The sequence below is a fragment of the Meleagris gallopavo genome, chromosome 14 (assembly GCF_905368555.1).
Source record: "Meleagris gallopavo chromosome 14, MGAL_WU_HG_1.1, whole genome shotgun sequence".
Classification (NCBI taxonomy): domain Eukaryota; kingdom Metazoa; phylum Chordata; class Aves; order Galliformes; family Phasianidae; genus Meleagris; species Meleagris gallopavo.
In genome coordinates this window covers 11786546-11804721 of record NC_139417.1, presented here as the reverse complement: position 1 = coordinate 11804721, position 18176 = coordinate 11786546, and the positions used below count along the sequence as shown (strand labels likewise).

The following is an 18176-nucleotide window of genomic DNA, read 5'->3' as shown; positions in this document are numbered from 1 at the left end:
AAGACAGTGACAGGACAAGGGGGAGGGGAATAGCTTTAAACTAAAAGGAGATATTTAGATTAGATGTTAGGAAGAAATTCTGTACTCAGAGGGCGGTGAGGTAGTGGCACAGCTGCCCAGAGCAGTGGGTGCCCATCCCTGGAGGTGCTCAAGGCCATGGATGGGGCCCTGGGCAGCCTGAGCTGGTGGGGGCAGCCAGCCCACGGCACGGGGTTGGAGCTCTGTGGTCTTTAAGGTCCCCTCCAACCTGAGTCATTCTGTGATTCTGTGAACAGGATGAAGGTGGGCTGAGACACTGCCTAACAAACTGGCCGCTCAGCACCTTAATTCCATGTACTTCATCCCACTGTGACAGGTTACAGAGTCCACAACAATCATTCTTCATAGAAACCTGAAGACACACTTTAAGAAAAAGGCATTCTGCTAGTTTTTGTGAAAAGGCTGCAAAGTTCCACAAGGAAATGCTGTAATCAAAAGAGCAGTCATTCCAAGGAACACTGTTCTGTAACAAATATCTCATTCTATAATCTTAGGTCAAATTGGCTTCCTGACACCTTCTTCCTAGAGGCCTTTGAAGTCATCAGGAAATCTTATTTTTGACAAAAGCTTTAAACTAACGGGGCTGTCCTTACCTCCTTTTAAACTGAAGAGCCAGAAGTTAATTTCTTAAAAAACAGGGGTGGGGGTGCAGCTTCCCACATTCTTCTCAAAAAACACACGAGTTAGTCTTATAGATTAAGTGGCCAAAGAGCTTTGCCAAGAGATTTCTTGGTCACATTTGTGCTTCACCACTTCGCATGGCCGCCACGCAGCATGCGCACCCTGAGGGACACAAACGTCACCCTGCCACAGAACGTCTCAGTCCTCAGTCTGCACGATTAGCCAGTTTTTAACTCACTTTGCGGGAAAAAAGCCTTGCGGGCAGCCCGCAGCAAACAAGAACGCTCGGCTGCGCGCAGCTAACGGCCGCCAGCAGCGGCCCAGTCAGCGAGAAAGCCGCATCCCGCCCGCCGCCATTTTAAACGCGCCCATCCCCGCCCAGCTGCCCGCCTCCCCCGTAGGCGCGGCCTACCCTCCCAAGCCGCCCTCGCCCAGGTGAGACCCGGCCGGAGCTGAGCTCCGCGAGCCGAGCGACCCCGGCCCCAGGGGTGTGGCGGAGTGGGAGGGCCGCGACAGCGGAGGGGCGGGGGAGCGGCACGGTGTCAGCGCTGTTGTGGCACAAGGAAGGGACCGTGCGGGGTTGGTGCGTTAAAGCTTTGCTCCTGGCATGGGGACGCTGGTAGTCTTGCTGTAGTTTATTAATGGTCTTTCTCCCCGTTTATTATGTTAACTTATGTGTTGAGAAAACGTACTGCGGTGTTGCAAACCCAGCTTTGAATATTCAATATGTGAAATTCATTTGTCTAGAAGATGCTAAAACCCTTCACCAGTGATGAACTGTTCTCCCTGGTGTCCCAGCCTGGCTTTGGGCCCGTGATGGTGAGCTGTATGGATCAGTAGTGCTGGCTCTCAGCCTGTTCCCTGCCAAAAGCAGTGGGCTTAGGGCATTTTCCAGTGCAGATTAGTGGTAGGTGCACTTTAACTTTGCCTTACACTTTTGTCTTCGGAATAGAAAAATAAATAAACACAGATTTTTCAGTACTGGGACACTGATCAGAAAAAATATAGTCATATGTTTGTGCACGTGGTCCCTTTAAAGTCAAGGGTCTGGCTGTGACTACAAAGGCTTCTACCATGACTAGTATCCGTGAGTCTGTCTGTCCTCTCACTGTCTGCCTTGGGGTTACAGCAGTACTCAGCAATCAGTAATATAAAGAAGCCTGAAGGTCTGCTTACTGTTTGTTTAAAGTGTTGGAAGAAGGAAAAAATATGGATATAGAGATTCCCTAGAACTGAGACATTTTTTGCCAGATCCTAAGTGGTTCATAAGAAAAAAAGGATTTGGGGCCCTTTGGACTGCTACTGCTTCATTTTTGGTGGGGGAAACATTGTGAAGCTATCAAAGTCAGTGTGCAGACCAAGACCCCATGATGTAAATCCTGATAGGAATCTGTTCTTCCAAAGATAAATATATTTCATTGTTACATAACTTTATAAACTGCATTCCTGATCATTTGTTGACTGATATTTAAAGCCCCTATTTCCAATTGAGCAAACATATATGGTTCAGGGAAATAGAAAGTAATCATGATCTGTGAAAGAAGCATATGGAGCTGCTGAACCACAGTATTCTACAGAGATGTCATTAAGAGCCTATTTATTTGAAAAATACACAAGAAGTAGAGGACTTATATTAAGATGCCATATAGTCCCTCTTTTTTTAAAAATAATCCCTCTGGATTTCAAGTAAGCCTTCTTTACATGTTAGACTTCATGAAGAGTAGGAGAAGGAACAATAAAAAAAAGGAAAATACTGCAACTATAAGTTTTCCAACCTATTCTCTAAGCGTAATTTTCTGTAAATAAAAGACAACATATTTAAGGCATCAAAGCACCTCTTTAATATTACCACTGTAATTAATTACACTGTAAATAAGTAATTCACTTAGTATTTTAGTAGCTATCAATCCTAATAGCAAAGGTATTCTTTAGTCTTTTTTTGCAGTAACTTAATGGAAACTGGGAACTAACAAGTAATATGTGATCAAAAACATCTCACTTGCAGTCTTTTGTGCCTGTATGAAAAGCAAGCTGATGTTTCCCTGAGGTATTTGCAGTAATCAGCTTTGTACTGTAAATGAGTTGTCCCAACACAACTATTTACCAACTAATGGTATCAGATCTAATTCATCTTTAGCTGAAGTTACAAAGAGCCATCTCATTTTGAATTTGAGTTAGGAGGCTTTTCTAAATCTATTTAAAATATATCCTGCAAATTAATAATTAACTAGCATATATGTATGTTCAAAAAACAACTGCTTTGGTGAAAAATGTTAAGCCGTATTTTAAGCAATATGCTTTATTTGATGACTTGAATATTAAAGATTTCTAGTTGTGAGATTTGTAGTCCTACAATAAGTGCTCTTTGCCTCACAGATTTTTTGCATTTTCACTACCACTGCACTTTGCACTTACTGTTATCTCTTTGTATATATTTCTATGCTTTCTGTGATCCATTGAAAGTCTTTATTTGATCATGTTCTCTACCTTTTAAGCACATCATCTGAACTTTTCTGTTCAGACACATTTCCTCCACTTAAACTTAAAAATTATCAGCATAATTTTTATATTGTGATATTTGCATGTCTCCATTGTGTTTTACCAGTGCACATACACTCTTTCTGTGCTCAGAGCCAACCAAGAACTATTTCCATGCAATACAATGTGGAGATAAATTAGCGTGATGTCAAGCCAAAGCTAATAAGCACTGCTGAAAGGCAAAGTGTGTTAGCACAGCATTGAACCCAATATATCAACACGGCTTCCACCTACCTTGCACTTCACACAAAGCTCTTTGCATCTTCTTTCAAAACTGTGCACACTGTGCTGTTGGTGGATTGGGTTCTGTGAAAACCAGGTACACATTATGAAAAAACAATGAAGAAAGTAAAGAATTACTTTCCATATCTTCTGTGTAATTCTAAATACAGCAGTATCTGTGTATGCTGTAGCTGCCCACCCTGCCTTCCCTCCTGAAAGGTGCTGTGCTAAGGAAGATGGAACTTAGCCCTTCATAATGCATGCTAATATTTCTTCCAAAATATACAGCATGACTACAGTCAGCAGAAGATTTCTGACCACAATAACATTAGTAGTAATTTCTCAGAGACAAACTGTTCTGTTCAGTCCTAGGACTTTATACGTTACATACAGTGACTCTTATACCTAAATAAAAGTGAGGAATCCTGGTATATTGTTTTTCCCTCAAGTATAATAAGGCACAGCAGAGACACAGAATACATAAGGGTTATGTTAGATGCGTGATGCCTGGCAGAACTGGAACTGGGTTTTAAAGCAATAGTCAATGTACAGGATTTGCTCCAAGGAAAAGCAGTGTCTTCCTTTGTACCTCCTTCACTCAATAATATCTATACTCTAGGAGGCCAAGACTTCCCGCTTTCCCTTCACCAGCAGTCCTTCACATTTAGCTCTGGCAAAGCGAATTGAAATGGTAGGTCATTAAGATTAGTTCCACAGTGTCATTACTTCTCACTAAGACATGGATGATGGAATTTTGAGTAGTTTGGCCTTGCCCAGGCTTGTAGGTTACTGCAAAGATAAGACTGCAGGCCAAAAAAAAAAAAGTAAATAGTGATTTCCCAAACAATTTCTATGTATGCGAAATGAGTATGTACAGAAGGAATAATACTTGCTTTAGAAATGCTTTCACATTTCTGAGCTATTAGTTTAATGTAGTCATTCTTAAAGAAAAAAAAATAGATTTTATCTGGGAGTTTTAGATAAAAATTATGTAAAAAAGCAGAATAATGCAACTTGTTTGTTGGATGTGTGGTGACAGTATTGAAGTAACACAGTCAGAATACTTACTGGTTTTTGATAGGCTCGTCACAGCTACTGTTTTCTCAATTTCATTTTCTTCCTAATCAAAAGGTTGAAAATGAACTGATTTTTCTGGCAGCAGCATGAAATAAGTTTCTAATTTCTGATTTTTCTTTCCATTTTTATTTCATTTAACATTAAGGCTTATAATAATTGCCCCTGGTTAAAATAGAATGCTGTTTAATATTAACAGATTCCATCGTATTTCTTAAGTGAACGGTGATATACTTTCTGAAATAGAATGCTGTTCCAATTCCTCAATTGTTTATGAAGTCACTGAATTCCTAATTTATTTGTAGCCGTCTGTCATTTTGTAATATTGTAAACATTTTGTCACTGGTTGTGAGAGCTCAGCATTGTAACCAAACTGTTCTTGAGAAGTGATTCTTATATTCTCTTGGTCAGCATATCATTGTTTTGATCTGTTAAAAAAGGAATTATTTCAGGCTCTGAAGAACTCCAGAAATTGAAACTAATTCTGTAAGTACTCTGTGCTGAACTGTAGTGATTTACATAACCAAGTTACATCAAATGAGCTAGAGGCACTGTCTTGTGAAATGCAGCTTTCTGTCTGTTGATGAGCATTCTGTTTCTACAGGAAAAGTGCCTGTTGCCTCTTTTGAGTGGTTCTACCTGTTCTTTAAGACAAACAAGTGCCTTTTATGTTCAGGGTCCCTTCACTTTCTGCTGACTTCAGGTGAAATTGCAGCATGATCAAAGAGAGAAGTGGGAGGCTTTCTTACCTACCCCTTCACTTTCTACTCCTCTGATTCTCCAACTGCAGGCATCCCTTAACTCCTGTTGACATTAGCAGCTCTCAGAATAGCCAAGCAAGTGCTTCGTTTGAGCCATAGACTAATCATCCTCAAAGGAGACTGCTGAGTTTGAAAGAAGACAATTTTGCCTAAGATATCTCTGCCAAAGATCTCTAGATGGAGTGGTTTCTGTTGCAGCTGTTCTGTATGATTTTGTTTTCCTGTATTAAATGTTGAGCCCCTCTTAATGGAGTTTTGATGTTTTCCAGTGAGCGCTTGATAACAAAGAATAGTTTTTAAAAATGTGTATGAGAGCTTATTTTCACACATTTTTAAAGCATGAGGAATCCTTCATTGTTAAAAATAACAGCTAATGATTAAATTAGTATTTTAACTTGGAATGTAAGGAAAGGTAGAGTTAAGCACCCAATGTATAAAAAAGTATTATCTCTGGCAGCCCTGTAGCCCTCTGATGTAGTTGATCTTCTTTTGAAAAGTATTCAAGAACAGTATTCATATCTTTTACAATAATTTTGGTGTTTCGCGTTAGGATTTTTTCGTGTCAAATCCTGTACAAAGTTTTTATTTTTTTATTTGCAGGGTAATGTGTGTCTTTACTGATAGAAAACCTGAAGTATTTTTTTTGCTCTGAAAGCTGGAAAATGTTCAAAAATCAATATCAGGTAAAACAGAAATAGTTTTATTTTGTACCCTCATTCATTTCATCTTTGAGAGAACTCAATTAAAATGGCTTATTTGCTTATTTACAAGGAGAGAAGTCCAGATACAGAAATGTTTTATGAAGTTTAATTATTCAGTATTTTTACAGAAATGTTATGAAATAGTTGGTGGCTGCTGGTGCTATCAGGTCTGGAACAGATACCAGTGGTGATAGCACCAATTTTTTATCTGCCTCTTTCCATATGGGCCAGGGAGGGTCCATCTCCTCCCACCCAGTCTGTACCCCAAACCAGCATTTCTGAATCTGTCACGCAGTCTGTCTCAGCTTTATTTGGTATTCCTGCCCTGCAGGATTGTACTCCCCAAAAGATGCCTCATACTGCCTCATCAGTTCCTTGCATAATTCTACCACCCACCCATGAGATCCAGCCATCCATCACAGCACTGTCAGTAACTTCTGTCAGCTCCTCACATCAGTGCTTGTTACGTTCAGCATTCTCACACGTCATGTCCAATAGTTTTCATGTCCTTTTCAGTTAGTTTAACTGAAGCAGGGCCTACAAGGGCTGCAACATTACCAAGATGTGTATGTTTACACTTTGGAGAAAACCCCACTTGTTTATAAAGATTTGCTACAAACATATACAAGTTGGCAGGTAACAGTTTTTTTCTAACTTTCTGACAGCTTGAGCCGATAATCCTTAAATATGTCTGATAACATTCACATCAATAGTTCATCATATATTTCAAATTATTTTTTTTTCATCCATTATGAATATAAAATATGTATCTTAGTGGTGCTGTTTATGGAATGCCTTTTTTAATCTCCTTAGGACTTAGTAAGTTTAGTCACTGGGGTTTAGCTGCCAGACACTGGGGGGGAACAAGGATGGAAATTTATAGACAGTACAGAGTTTATGTTCCCTGAAAGCATAATTTGAGCATTTATTTTGTTGGCAAGACTGCTCACCTCTCTTGCTCGTACTGACTTCTGTACGATTGTTTGGGCAGCTGAGCATAAAGAGCATTGGGAAGTACATGCAGCTAGGAATTAGAAGGAAGAGATGAGAGTTGTAGAGATTGATTGTGTCAAAGGCACTGCTGAAAAAACATTGATCAAACCATAGTCTGAGTCCATCAGAAAACATTTTCTGTGACTTGTAATGTGAAAAACATTGAAGCAGATAATTCCCTAAGAAGAGCTGCTATAGCCTGTTTCCCTAAATGTGTATGGTTAAAATGTTTGCTGTCTAATAGGGCATGTGCTCAATGTAAGGAGTTTTTATCTGGCAGAGGTAACCATAATTTCTTTCCCATATTATTTCTCTAGTTCCAAATAAAGGCTGCAGCAAAGTGCTGCTCTTATCTGTATGCAGTGATACTGTTAGCATCTGTCTCCTATCAGGTCACTTAATTCAGCCCAGAAATTTTTTGTGTGTTTTATGAACTGTTCTATCAAATCAAGCTGGAATTTAGTATCTAATAGGAATGTTATAGAGAGATGTCTTTGACATACTTGTATGTGTAGACAGAACCAGCATGACTCTGTAAATTAGTTTTCTTAGGAAATTGGACAAAACATGAAATATACAAAGGATTTTTTAACATTTAGTAGTATGTTTTAAATCTCTATTTGGTGAGTTGCAGAAATAAAGCATATCTAAGTATAAGTAGCCAATTTCCAGCATCTTCTCAGAATTTTTACAATAGATTTGCTTTTTAGATCCTCTAGTAAATATGTGTATTGTTATTAATGCACTTGTCTGACTGATCAGTAATACTGAGCATAGTAACAGACTGTTGTGGGTTGGGATTGGTCCTTATATTCTTGATCAGTGATGATCCTCTGCTGAATATTTGATTCAATTATGCATTCTTAAACCATTTTATCATAGGGTGGCCCATTTGTTGAAATATTCAGTGCTCAAGGCAAAAACCCAGGAGCAAAATGGAGGATTTTTGGCAATCCATCAGCTATACGGAAAGTAAGTTTTTAATGAAATTTATAAAAGTTGGTATGGAATTTAGGAAAAGGTAGTGAGAGTTTTGACCTGACTGTGGAATGGTTACAATTCTGTCATATAAGCAGTCATTTAATCTGTCATAAGTAGTACTTTATTCCTGTTTGCAGACTAGGTTTGTTGCAGTGTAATCTTCTAGTTCAAATATTTTAAAAGGACTAATTTTAAAAGTCATTTTACTATTCTATAGCTAATGGATTGAGTCAGTCATACTGGATTGTAGATTGTATTAGTCAGCACTGTTTGTTCATAATAAGAACAAGTAAATGACAGATTTTGATGTATTGCATTACTACCATCATCTCTGAACTATCATACTTGCAGTGCCATCTGTCTTATGCTGAATTCTGCTGCTGTATTTAACTAAAAAACTGCAGATTTGCACATTAGTGATATGGTTGATTGTAAGGTGAGGAATTATATTCAAATGCTGATGTTCATTTATTGTTCTTTTTTGTAGGAATACGATAAAGAAACAAAGGGCTTTGTTTTTGTACTTGAAGGAAGCAGTCGAATAAACAGAATGCAGCTACCAAAGGAAACCAGACAAACTCGTAAGTATCAAAGAATGAAATATCTGTGGTGCTGTTCTGATTATCAAAGCAGTTATATTGGAATGTAAAACTTCTTTATTCTCCCTTCATTTGGGCTTAATTCAGTATTAACAAAGTGGTTTTTCATCAGCTTCCTAGGAGATTAGCTACAAATAAGTAGAGGGTAGAGAAATGCCTTATTGAAGTTCTTCACGGAAGGTGCTTGGTCCATTCACAATGTCCTTGTTCACCTGCATTTGTTTCTGTATCTGATCCTGCTACATACTGATGTCCAGCAAACTAGTTGCAATGCAGTTGGAAAAACTGAGATAGGAGTATGGAGGACTGTGTTGAAACACTTTTCCCACTTCAATTTGTCTAATAAAAGCTGTCATCACAACATATGAATTGTCTATTAACTGAAATCACCTTGTTGTGACTTTTCACTCAAAAAGGAATCCCAAAAAGCAGCATGAATAATGCTGTATTTTTATATACTCCATATTCCTTATTCAAGTATGTCTTTGTTATTGAGTCAAAGTTCTTAGCACACCAAATTATAGTCAAGTATGTTGCATTTCAAGAGCTAGATCTTCTGCTTGTTAAAATCAAAACCATTATATTCAGTGGGCAAAAAGCAATCATCTTAACTCATGCCTTAAATTCCACTGCAAAGCGTTGTACTTATAAGGCTTATAGCACTGTTCTATGCTGGTTTAGATTTAACCACTTGATTTTGAAGAAAAATTGAGATGGTGATTTTAATTGATTGGAACAGGAATCTTCTAATACACTTCTCGTGCACACTACGCAATTACCAATTAATACAATTTACCTCAAACTTACATAAAAAAAATAATGAGAAATTGTTTAGTTTGGTCATGCATTAAAGCTTTGAAAAGTAATTTGATTTTCATGAAAGAACTTTAGTATTACTTTCAGTATTATAGATATTAGTCTAATGTGTCCTTCTGGGAAATCCAACTTTGTCTATTGCCAATATTAAAATAAACTATTACTGTCTAAAATGAGGATTGAGAATTACTGTTGTGGATGATCACAGCTAAGAATAGTTTGGTTTTAAATTAACTTCTGCTAGCACTGCAGTACCATAGTCAGATTCCCATCGTGTGCCATTTTTTGTCTCTTTCTTTCTTCAGGTATGTGCCTGAAGTATTTCATTTTTATCAAATACACGGTCTCCAAGTTGTAGTGCAATCTTGCAATACTCTTCTAAAATAAAATACGTTAAGTATATAAATACAGTTTGAAATCTTAAGGTGTCACTTTGGCGTTCTTTAAAAGAAAAAACATTGCTGTTGAATATTCCAAGTCAATGAAACATTGCTGTTGAATATTCCAAGTCAATGAATACCAGTATTTACCCTCACTGACAAAGTAGTTAATTAAAAAAATGCAACATTCAATTCACACAGCTTTATACTTTGTTTTCCTTTAAATGCTAAGATTCACAGAATCCTGAGAGTTTTCTTGCATTGCCACAGTTAAGCTATTTTGCTTTTGTTCTAATAAGCAGAAGCCTCCATTGAACACTGCTGTAATAAAACGGATTTGTAGTCAAGGTTGTGGGTTTTTTTTTTCAAGAGTCATTTAAGAAGGTGTGAATTGTCAAAAATGTAAAAGGAAATTTCACATGACGTCAAGATAATCTTGATATGAATGTATTGCTTTATTTTATGAGTGATACAGGATTTTTGACATCCACATGCTCTTGGAATGCAATGTAGAATTGCCATTAGCAAATAGGTTCCTTGTGTTTTATGTGAATTCCTGTGAAACTACAGCTGAGACCTTTAAAACAACACTTTCACTGCAGTTTTAATTGGCTTTCTTCAAGGTGTTTTTTTTTTTTTTTTTCAAATGTTCATACATTTCATTAACCCAGAAAAATGATCTTGCAGAAGCATCACTACAGAACAGCACTGTAGTTCTTGATGGTGAAATATGATGCATGCACAGAGGACATTTGATTTTTTTTTTTTTTCCCCTGTTTCTAGTGGGACTGATTCAACCATTCCTGACACTTCAGATTTTGGTGCCATTGGGACAAGACTTCTCCACTGAGTTACTGTAAGATGCATAACATTTCCTTGAACATTTAATGTAAAGTGGATGCCTGATTGCAGCCGTTAATTGTAATGGCAGATTTTCCATTAAAGCACAGCGACTTATCAAGTCAATAAGAAGTAATTAAGCTAATGAGATCATTATTTCTTGATATTTTAACTGCTGACATTCCTATGAAGATGGAAAAAAAATCTTGAAATTAAGAACAGAAATGGTAAAATACTGAAAAAATGGGATGAGAATTTATTGAACAAAATATTGACTAACATAGATCTCCTGAAAATTCACGTAAAAAAATTTAAATACCTATTCCCAGGGTCCTTTGCTTCATGGTAAAATATATGTATATTCTGATAATTGGATCAGCAAAAGAAATATTATGCCATTAGAAGTCCTGCTAGTATAGACAGGTTAAATGATACATAAGCTGAGTAAACACAATACTGAATTTTATTTGTGTTTGTCTTTCTGTACTTTTTCTGTTCTTTGATGAATTTCCTGTTTGTAGTTCTAGTTACACTTCCTGCTCCTCTGATTTTAATTGCTGTATCACTTTGAAAAGTGAGTAGCAAAAGGGATTAAATAAACAAGATATGTCATGCAGAAAACAGAAACTAAGTACACAGATTTGCTTCTCATAGGGCATTTCTGCAGACAGATGGTAGAAGCTTAGTGCCAGGTTTCTGAACATTTCTTTAGATTGCTTGTGGTTTTGTACTGGGTTTGGTTCTGTTAAGGTACTTCTTGCTGCTCACCTACACCTCTTACCAAGAACTTCACTTTTCTACCTCTTCTATAACTGTGAGAATTCCAATTTTCTACCACTCCTTCCATCTTTGTCTGCCCTCTCTCTTTTGAGCTCATATCTTAGTTCTCTCCTCTTTCGTGCATTGCATTTACCATCTATATTAATGAAGTAATCCCTTTTAATATATCTTCATTGTTTGTTTGTTTTTTACAAAAGAATAAATGCTAATTCAGTGCTGCTTCGCTACTTAATTATGTTATGATAAAATTGTGCTTGTTCTGATAATTGAGTAAATCAATGCATTTAAAGTAAATGAAGCTTCCTAAAGGTGTATACACAGAAGATAAAAATTTCTTTGAAAAAATTAATGTGTTGCATTAGAAATCAGCTGTAATTTATTGAAGTGCCAATAAACTCTATGCAAAGTTTTGCAAAATAGACACTGCATTTCATGCTGTCAGACTCCTGATAGTCCTATCACTAATAATAGCTGACTGCCATTCAGTTCTTTTTTTTTTTCCCCCCTGATATTTTGAAAGAAATCTCTGGCTCATTTGTGGAATATTGCTCATGCTTCTTTAAGTTTCATGGTTCAAGGTGGATTCTTACATATTCCAACTATTTACTACTGAATCTTTGAATAGCTCCATGTGAAAATTTGTAGATGCTTGCTATGTTACATCTACTCTAAGTAGAGAGAACAAAAACCACTCTTTGCCAGGTTTTAAGAACAATGCATGCAATGCTCCATGCAACATTTCTTCACCTCCCATTCTGCATAGATAGAGATAGTTATTAATTTAGGTTGAGCATCATCTAGATGCTCAAACTAAATCCTCTTCTAGATTCTATTTAGTGATTCGTCAGCAAACAACAATTTCTGCAAGGCCATCTATCTCTGCTGGCATCAGTGAAGCTCATCCTTCCAACTTGCACCTATGAACCGGTCATGTGAGATTCCTGTCATAAATATTAAACATACAAACGACTGTTTCAGTTATCCATCTTGCTTGTTGTTTGGAAAAAAATTAAGCAGAAATGTAGATATGTTGTTATGGGGCATTAATAAATGAATATCACCACATGAACAATCTATGTATCAATCTACTTAACAGATATGAAAAATAAATTGTGAATTAAAGATTTGGTGAAGCATAATAAAATCCAAACCATGGTGATGAGCATTTTATGCATGCAGCCTTTTTGAAGCAAATAAAAGCAAAGCTATTAGTAATACTGAGTATAGCCATCTGCTGTAAATACAGTAGCTGGTTGTTAAATCCTCAGCATTACAGATTTTGCTACCTTTCTGAAATAGAAGTAACTCAATGTTTGGAAAATATTTGTGCATAAAAGAAAACGGCATCTGGTTTGAGTTAACATTCTTGGTTTAGTTCCCAATCTATGGACATGTGCAGGTGCTAGCACTTCTGCTTGGCATCTCTTCAAGCACAAATACATTTGTTCTTCTTAAAATACTCTAATGCCAGTCATTTGTTATACTTCATTTTTTACAGGTTTGTTTTATATCTTCTATGTCGTGTGAAATTAGTAAGTTTTCTAAGTTTCACAGCAAATGAGTAGAGCTGCTAATGTGAGAAAATAGACTTCGAAATTGCCCCATAGCTACAGCAACAAAAGAAAACACAGGAAAGTAGAGTTGTCTGAAGCATGAACAATAATATGAGCTCAATTTCTGGTTACATACTGAAATGCTACGTAGGCTTGTACATGTCCTTGTAATTCTCTCCACCTTTTCTCTTCCCCAAGTCCTTTCATGCAGTGTGTGGGAATAATATGTTCTAATTTATTTTAAAAGTAGATTATTAAAAGTCAACATTGATAACACTACTTTTAAACACACAAAAATTTACAATAGGAGTGTTTGTGAACTTCAAAATCTATTAAATTACCAGGCTAGTTTCAGACAAATTCAGTGTTGAGTTATCCTGATGCTGCATAGAGGTCAGTTTAAGAGAGAGAATTGTTTGACAAAAAAGAGAGAAGTTTCTCAATTCTGTATTTGGGCATTCAGTCAGCATAGAAGTATGCAATAACAAATTGTGTTTAAGCTTGTGTGTTCAGCTCTGTTTTTATACACATTTCTAACTCATTCCTGTCAAAATACTCTACAGAGAAAGCCAATATCATAATCTGTAACGGATAGGATTCTTTGTGAATAACAGTTTGGATACAGAACTGTGATGGAAGGAAAGTATTCTTGTATAGATACTAATAAATATTTACTGAGTAGAGGTCAGTCCCCATTATAGTACTGCCTCATTCTGGGTAGCAACTTGGAAGAAGGTAGGAATGAAATTTGCCAGGGGTACCAAAAACAACTATCCAACTGTTAAATAGACATATGTATCTTTTCCCACATTGGCAAGAAAAGTAAACTCAACTGAAGGCTTATCAATACCACTTCAGATCTTTTGGAATATATGGCAAGTTCGTTTTTTTTTTTTGTTGGTTTTTTTTTTTAGATCATAACAATTGTTTTTCCTTCATCCGATATCATTAGTGGAATTACTCCCACAACTGGTTTCTCCCCGATTCTTGATAGTTGTCTCCTCAATTTCTGTAGTTCCATGAAGATATAAGGTTTGTTTCCCTTATTTTCTCCTCGCAACCATGACCATCAGGAAAAATATAAGAAAATGCTGCAGCCATTCACAGAATCAGATAATGGTTGAATGTGGAAGAAACCTCCAGAGACTGTCTAGTCCAGGTTACAAGTCTCAGCAAGAACAAGGAGTCCACAGAGAATCTGAGCAACCTGTTCCAGCGCTCATTCTTACAATATTTTATTTCTGTTTACATAAACCTTCTGTACTGATGGCATTATTCCACCCCATATGCAGGGCTTACATTCTGTAATTTAAAGTTAAGAGTTTGTGTTTTAAATTTGATCCCTCTTTTTTTGTTTGTTTAAAAAAAAAAAAGCCTCCAGAATGCATCAAATTTAAGGCTGGTACTTGTTCCTTGTTCACATGTTTAGGGGGTTTATAACACAAAGAGATGTTCTTGATTTATCAAATAAATGAGAACTCAGTTTTAAATTCCAGAACATACTTGTTAAGTTTTAAGAATTTCTGTCAAAATTAGCTAATTATGTATAGAGGATCCTGCAGATGAAAAGGGCATGAAATGCCCACAAGACTTCGGTATTTGCACCTGCTTACAGTAAGTTTTACTGCAGGGCTTGTGAACAGTTTAGTAGAATATAGATTGTTACACCTTATTTTCCATTTTTCAAACTCTTGTTTTTGAAAATACAGGTTTATTACTTTCAAATCTTCAGTAAGCAGAACTCACTACATTTATATTGCTAATTTATTCACAGACACCATAATAGCTTGAACTGATGTGAGTTACATACTATAATAATTAGTCATCCTCTTAGCTTTAGCAAGAAATGTGATAAATTATTCATGTTCATCTGAGGACCCTGCATGTTTTTAGATACAGATTAAAAAAATGAATCTTGGTTGGTCTTGGAAAGGTTAGTCCAGCCTTTCCAAGTTAGAAGCAGGACACACGCTAATTTTACCACATTCTAACTGTATTGAAGTTATTGGAAGAGGCTGAATGTAAACTTCATTTAACAGATCCAGCTGTTGAGATTTGAAATTCTGATGTTTTACAAGAATGAGGCTTGCTCCTTGAATTTTTTGAGTCAAGCGTGAAATACAGAAGCCTTCTTAGAGTATGTTAAATTCTTTAGCTTACTGCAAATATTAAATCGTTTACTTGCAAGTAAACAACTTATTTTTTAATCATTCTTCCAGTCATCACTTTCACTAATGCAACAGCACAGCATGGGTGGTATTTTAGGAAATATATTCCAAATGAGCAGCGTTCTACTTGTCAGATTTAAAAGGATTTGTGCAATTATCATAAAACTGAAAACAAAATGCGCAGTCCTAGCTTAAAAATCTGTCACTAGTTACACCAGCATTTGTTCTGAAAGAGGATAGTTATTTTTCTACCGCCCAGTCAGGATAAAGGCTTTTTCTATTGTTTGAGCTTTTTCCTAAAGCTTGCAAGCATCCAGATTTACTTCCTGCCTAATGGAAGCATCTGTTTTCCTTGCTCCCTGAACTTCTTCAGTAGCATGTAGTTCCCATTCTTTTTCCTCCACAATTCTCAAGATCTGTTACTGAAAGGTTTTTGTTCTTGCTGTGTCTCTTAAAAGCACTTCAATTCTTAGTTCCTCTTTCTCCAGTACCTCTTGAGACCATCTGGATCTTCATTAATATTTTTTCTATGCCTTTCTTGAATCCATATCTGTGAGTACCATTTGGGGGGTGTATAATCAATGAATATAAAGATGTTATAATTATGAAATATACCAGAGAGTTTGGCTAAGCAGGTTATAATAACAAAAGGAGAATAGATAGAACGCTTACCCACATCCTGGGCTCGCTGCAGAACTCCAGAGGAGGGATCTCCAAAAGAGATCCTTCCCTACTGGCAGCCAGCTCTTAAATGGGTCCAGGAGAGGCACAGCCAGGCTCCACCCCCTCCAGCAGCACAGGAGAATCGCCTTCACCTGTGCTCCCATGGCTGACTCACTGCCCACCTCAGGTGATCAATCAGAGGTTCAGGCCGTGATTCAGCAGCCCCATACAGGGGGGTAATGCTGGATCTTTCTTTTTCAGCAGCCTGCCTTTCAGTACTTGAATGTGTACCCACTCTGTGCACAGTGTGAATCAGTTGTCTCTCTGAAAGTTACTGAAAGGGGAATTTGTGATACTTGCATGGGCTGAGCAGATAGAGACACGTACAAAGTTGTTTTCTTGGAGAAAATGACACATGCTTCAGCCAGAACTCTCTCAGACATTGAAACTGTTTCCCTTCAATAACTATAGACTGTCCTTAACATGCTTATGCAGAAGGTTCTTCCATTGGATTCCCCCTTTTCCCCCCAGTCTTTTGCAACCATAGAACAAGAATATTCTCTAAGGGGTAATTTCTTGTTTCTCCAGTTATTAAAAGGGAGAACTGAAAATAAGTTTTGTATTTTTTAAGATAAAGAGGATTTGGTTAAAGAGTATAGGTTCTAGGTTTGTTTATAAATGGATACACTTACCACTGCTAGAAAGAAAGAAACAAGGATGGTGGGGCAGAATGCTTATCCTGAAACACCCGGGAAAAATCACTCACACCTGGAGATCCAGGTGACTAAAGAAGGTGAACATTGTCAATTTCAGTTATTTTCATGACAGTCTCTTCTACAATAATTTATGAGGAAGTTTATGTTAAAAAACTGTCATATCATGCCATAATTAAATCAGAAGACATATCTATTTCTGAACTTTCAGGTTCTGAATGCTTACAAAGATGGTAAATTGCTGAGAACAAGAGCAGTATTTATTTGTCCACAATGCAGGTAGAAGAAATGGCACTCAAATAAGTATAATCACAAAGGATTGTGAGATGCGTCTTTTCAAATGGCTGCCACAAAGAAAAACTATGAGCATTCTGACAAGTTAATAGTTCAGGAAGACAGGGAAAAAAAAGTAGTAAAGGTCAGTCAGAATATCCTCTTTTAACATTTAAGGAGGTTGTCAGTGTGGTTTGAAGAACTACCTGAGAATCCCTCAAATGCCCACCCCTTTTTCTCTTGCAGTTCAATGAAATGAAGGAGTAATGATTGTTTACCTAAAAAGAAAATTACTGGTAAAGTTGTGATCTGACATACAGCAATAGTGATCATAAGTAAGAGCAGAGTGAGGTGCACAGTGATTCAAGGGTTTGCAGCCTTATAGAGTGGTTGTCTCCACGCAGGTCTCATTGTCCCAGTTAATGCCTTAAAGCAATGTTTTCCAAGTCATAGGAGGACTCAGTGTGGGAATGCAGAACTGAAGCAGGGAAGTAGGTGACTGCTGAACAGGTGTTATTAAGAGCAATAGGAAAAGTGGAAGTGTCTATTCCGAGGTGCTTCTAACACTCAAGAAGACAGACCTTAAGTTTTTGCATAGCAGTATTTCTTCACAGTTCTAAAAATACCCTGAATGACCAGTATCACAGTGTCTTTGCTTAATTATGTCTTGGATCTGTTGGAACTGATGGAAGAGATGTTTTCTTTTCTTTTGTTAACTTTTAACTTGCTAGGGAGCAAGTCCTTTTCAACTTATCACGTAGGTATCTGATTTAATGAATAGAGTATATCTTAACATGGCATTAGATTATATCCTGTGATGTTACAGAAAAGTTAGCTGTCTTTAAGACTTCAAAGTAAAAAATGTTAATTATGTGTATTTTGGCTACTATATCAATTTAAGTAACTTGAAGTAAACTAAATCCTATCAATGTTTGTGTAAACACAGGCAGCAGCAGATGCAGTTGCTTTAAACCCAAGAACAATAGCAGTTACAATCTAGTAATAAAGAAGGACTACACTTACCTCTTTCTAAGGACCAGGACTCACTGAATACTCCAAAGCAGACAGTCTCCAAGTAGACATACTTTTCTTGCAGCTGTTGGGCCTTAAATGTGGTTAGGGAGGGGGTGGACCCAGGGTCACACACATGAATTGCTTCCACCTGTGCTGCCAGGGCTGGCTACACCCCTTCACCAGGTGCTCAATCCCTGGTTCAGGTCATGATCTAACAGTTGCCATCCAGTTTGGTTGATAGAGTTGTTCGAAATGTTCAAGTAAAGTAAATAACATGATCTGGTGTTAGCAACAAAATTAAGTTCTGGCTTTTTAAAGGGCAGACTTTTTAGCAGTTCATATAACTCTGTAGTTAGAATAAATGGATTAAATGTGATACCTTTGTTTATAATTAATATATCTATTACATACATATAGCAGGTGTGAATATAACCTTTTCTCTGTAAA

At 37.0% G+C, this 18176-nt stretch overlaps 1 protein-coding gene across 4 annotated transcripts in view; it reads left to right on the top strand.

The window, feature by feature from the left end:
* The first annotated feature begins 1029 nt into the window (after positions 1 to 1029).
* The window catches only part of CFAP20DC (CFAP20 domain containing), a 62357-nt gene continuing 45210 nt past the window's right edge, over positions 1030 to 18176 (top strand). For 2 of the 4 annotated variants that reach the window (XM_085235432.1, XM_085235429.1), the window contains exons 1-5: positions 1030 to 1095; positions 5856 to 5938; positions 7832 to 7921; positions 8418 to 8511; positions 10509 to 10581. In XM_085235432.1, coding sequence (XP_085091558.1) covers positions 5918 to 5938; positions 7832 to 7921; positions 8418 to 8511; positions 10509 to 10581 — 278 coding nt within the window. In that variant the 5' untranslated portion in view covers positions 1030 to 1095; positions 5856 to 5917. Of the gene's footprint in view, positions 1096 to 1119; positions 1244 to 1430; positions 1568 to 5855; positions 5939 to 7831; positions 7922 to 8417; positions 8512 to 10508; positions 10582 to 18176 lie in introns of those variants that run through there. The other 2 variants (XM_085235430.1, XM_085235431.1) reach the window with 2 other exon arrangements.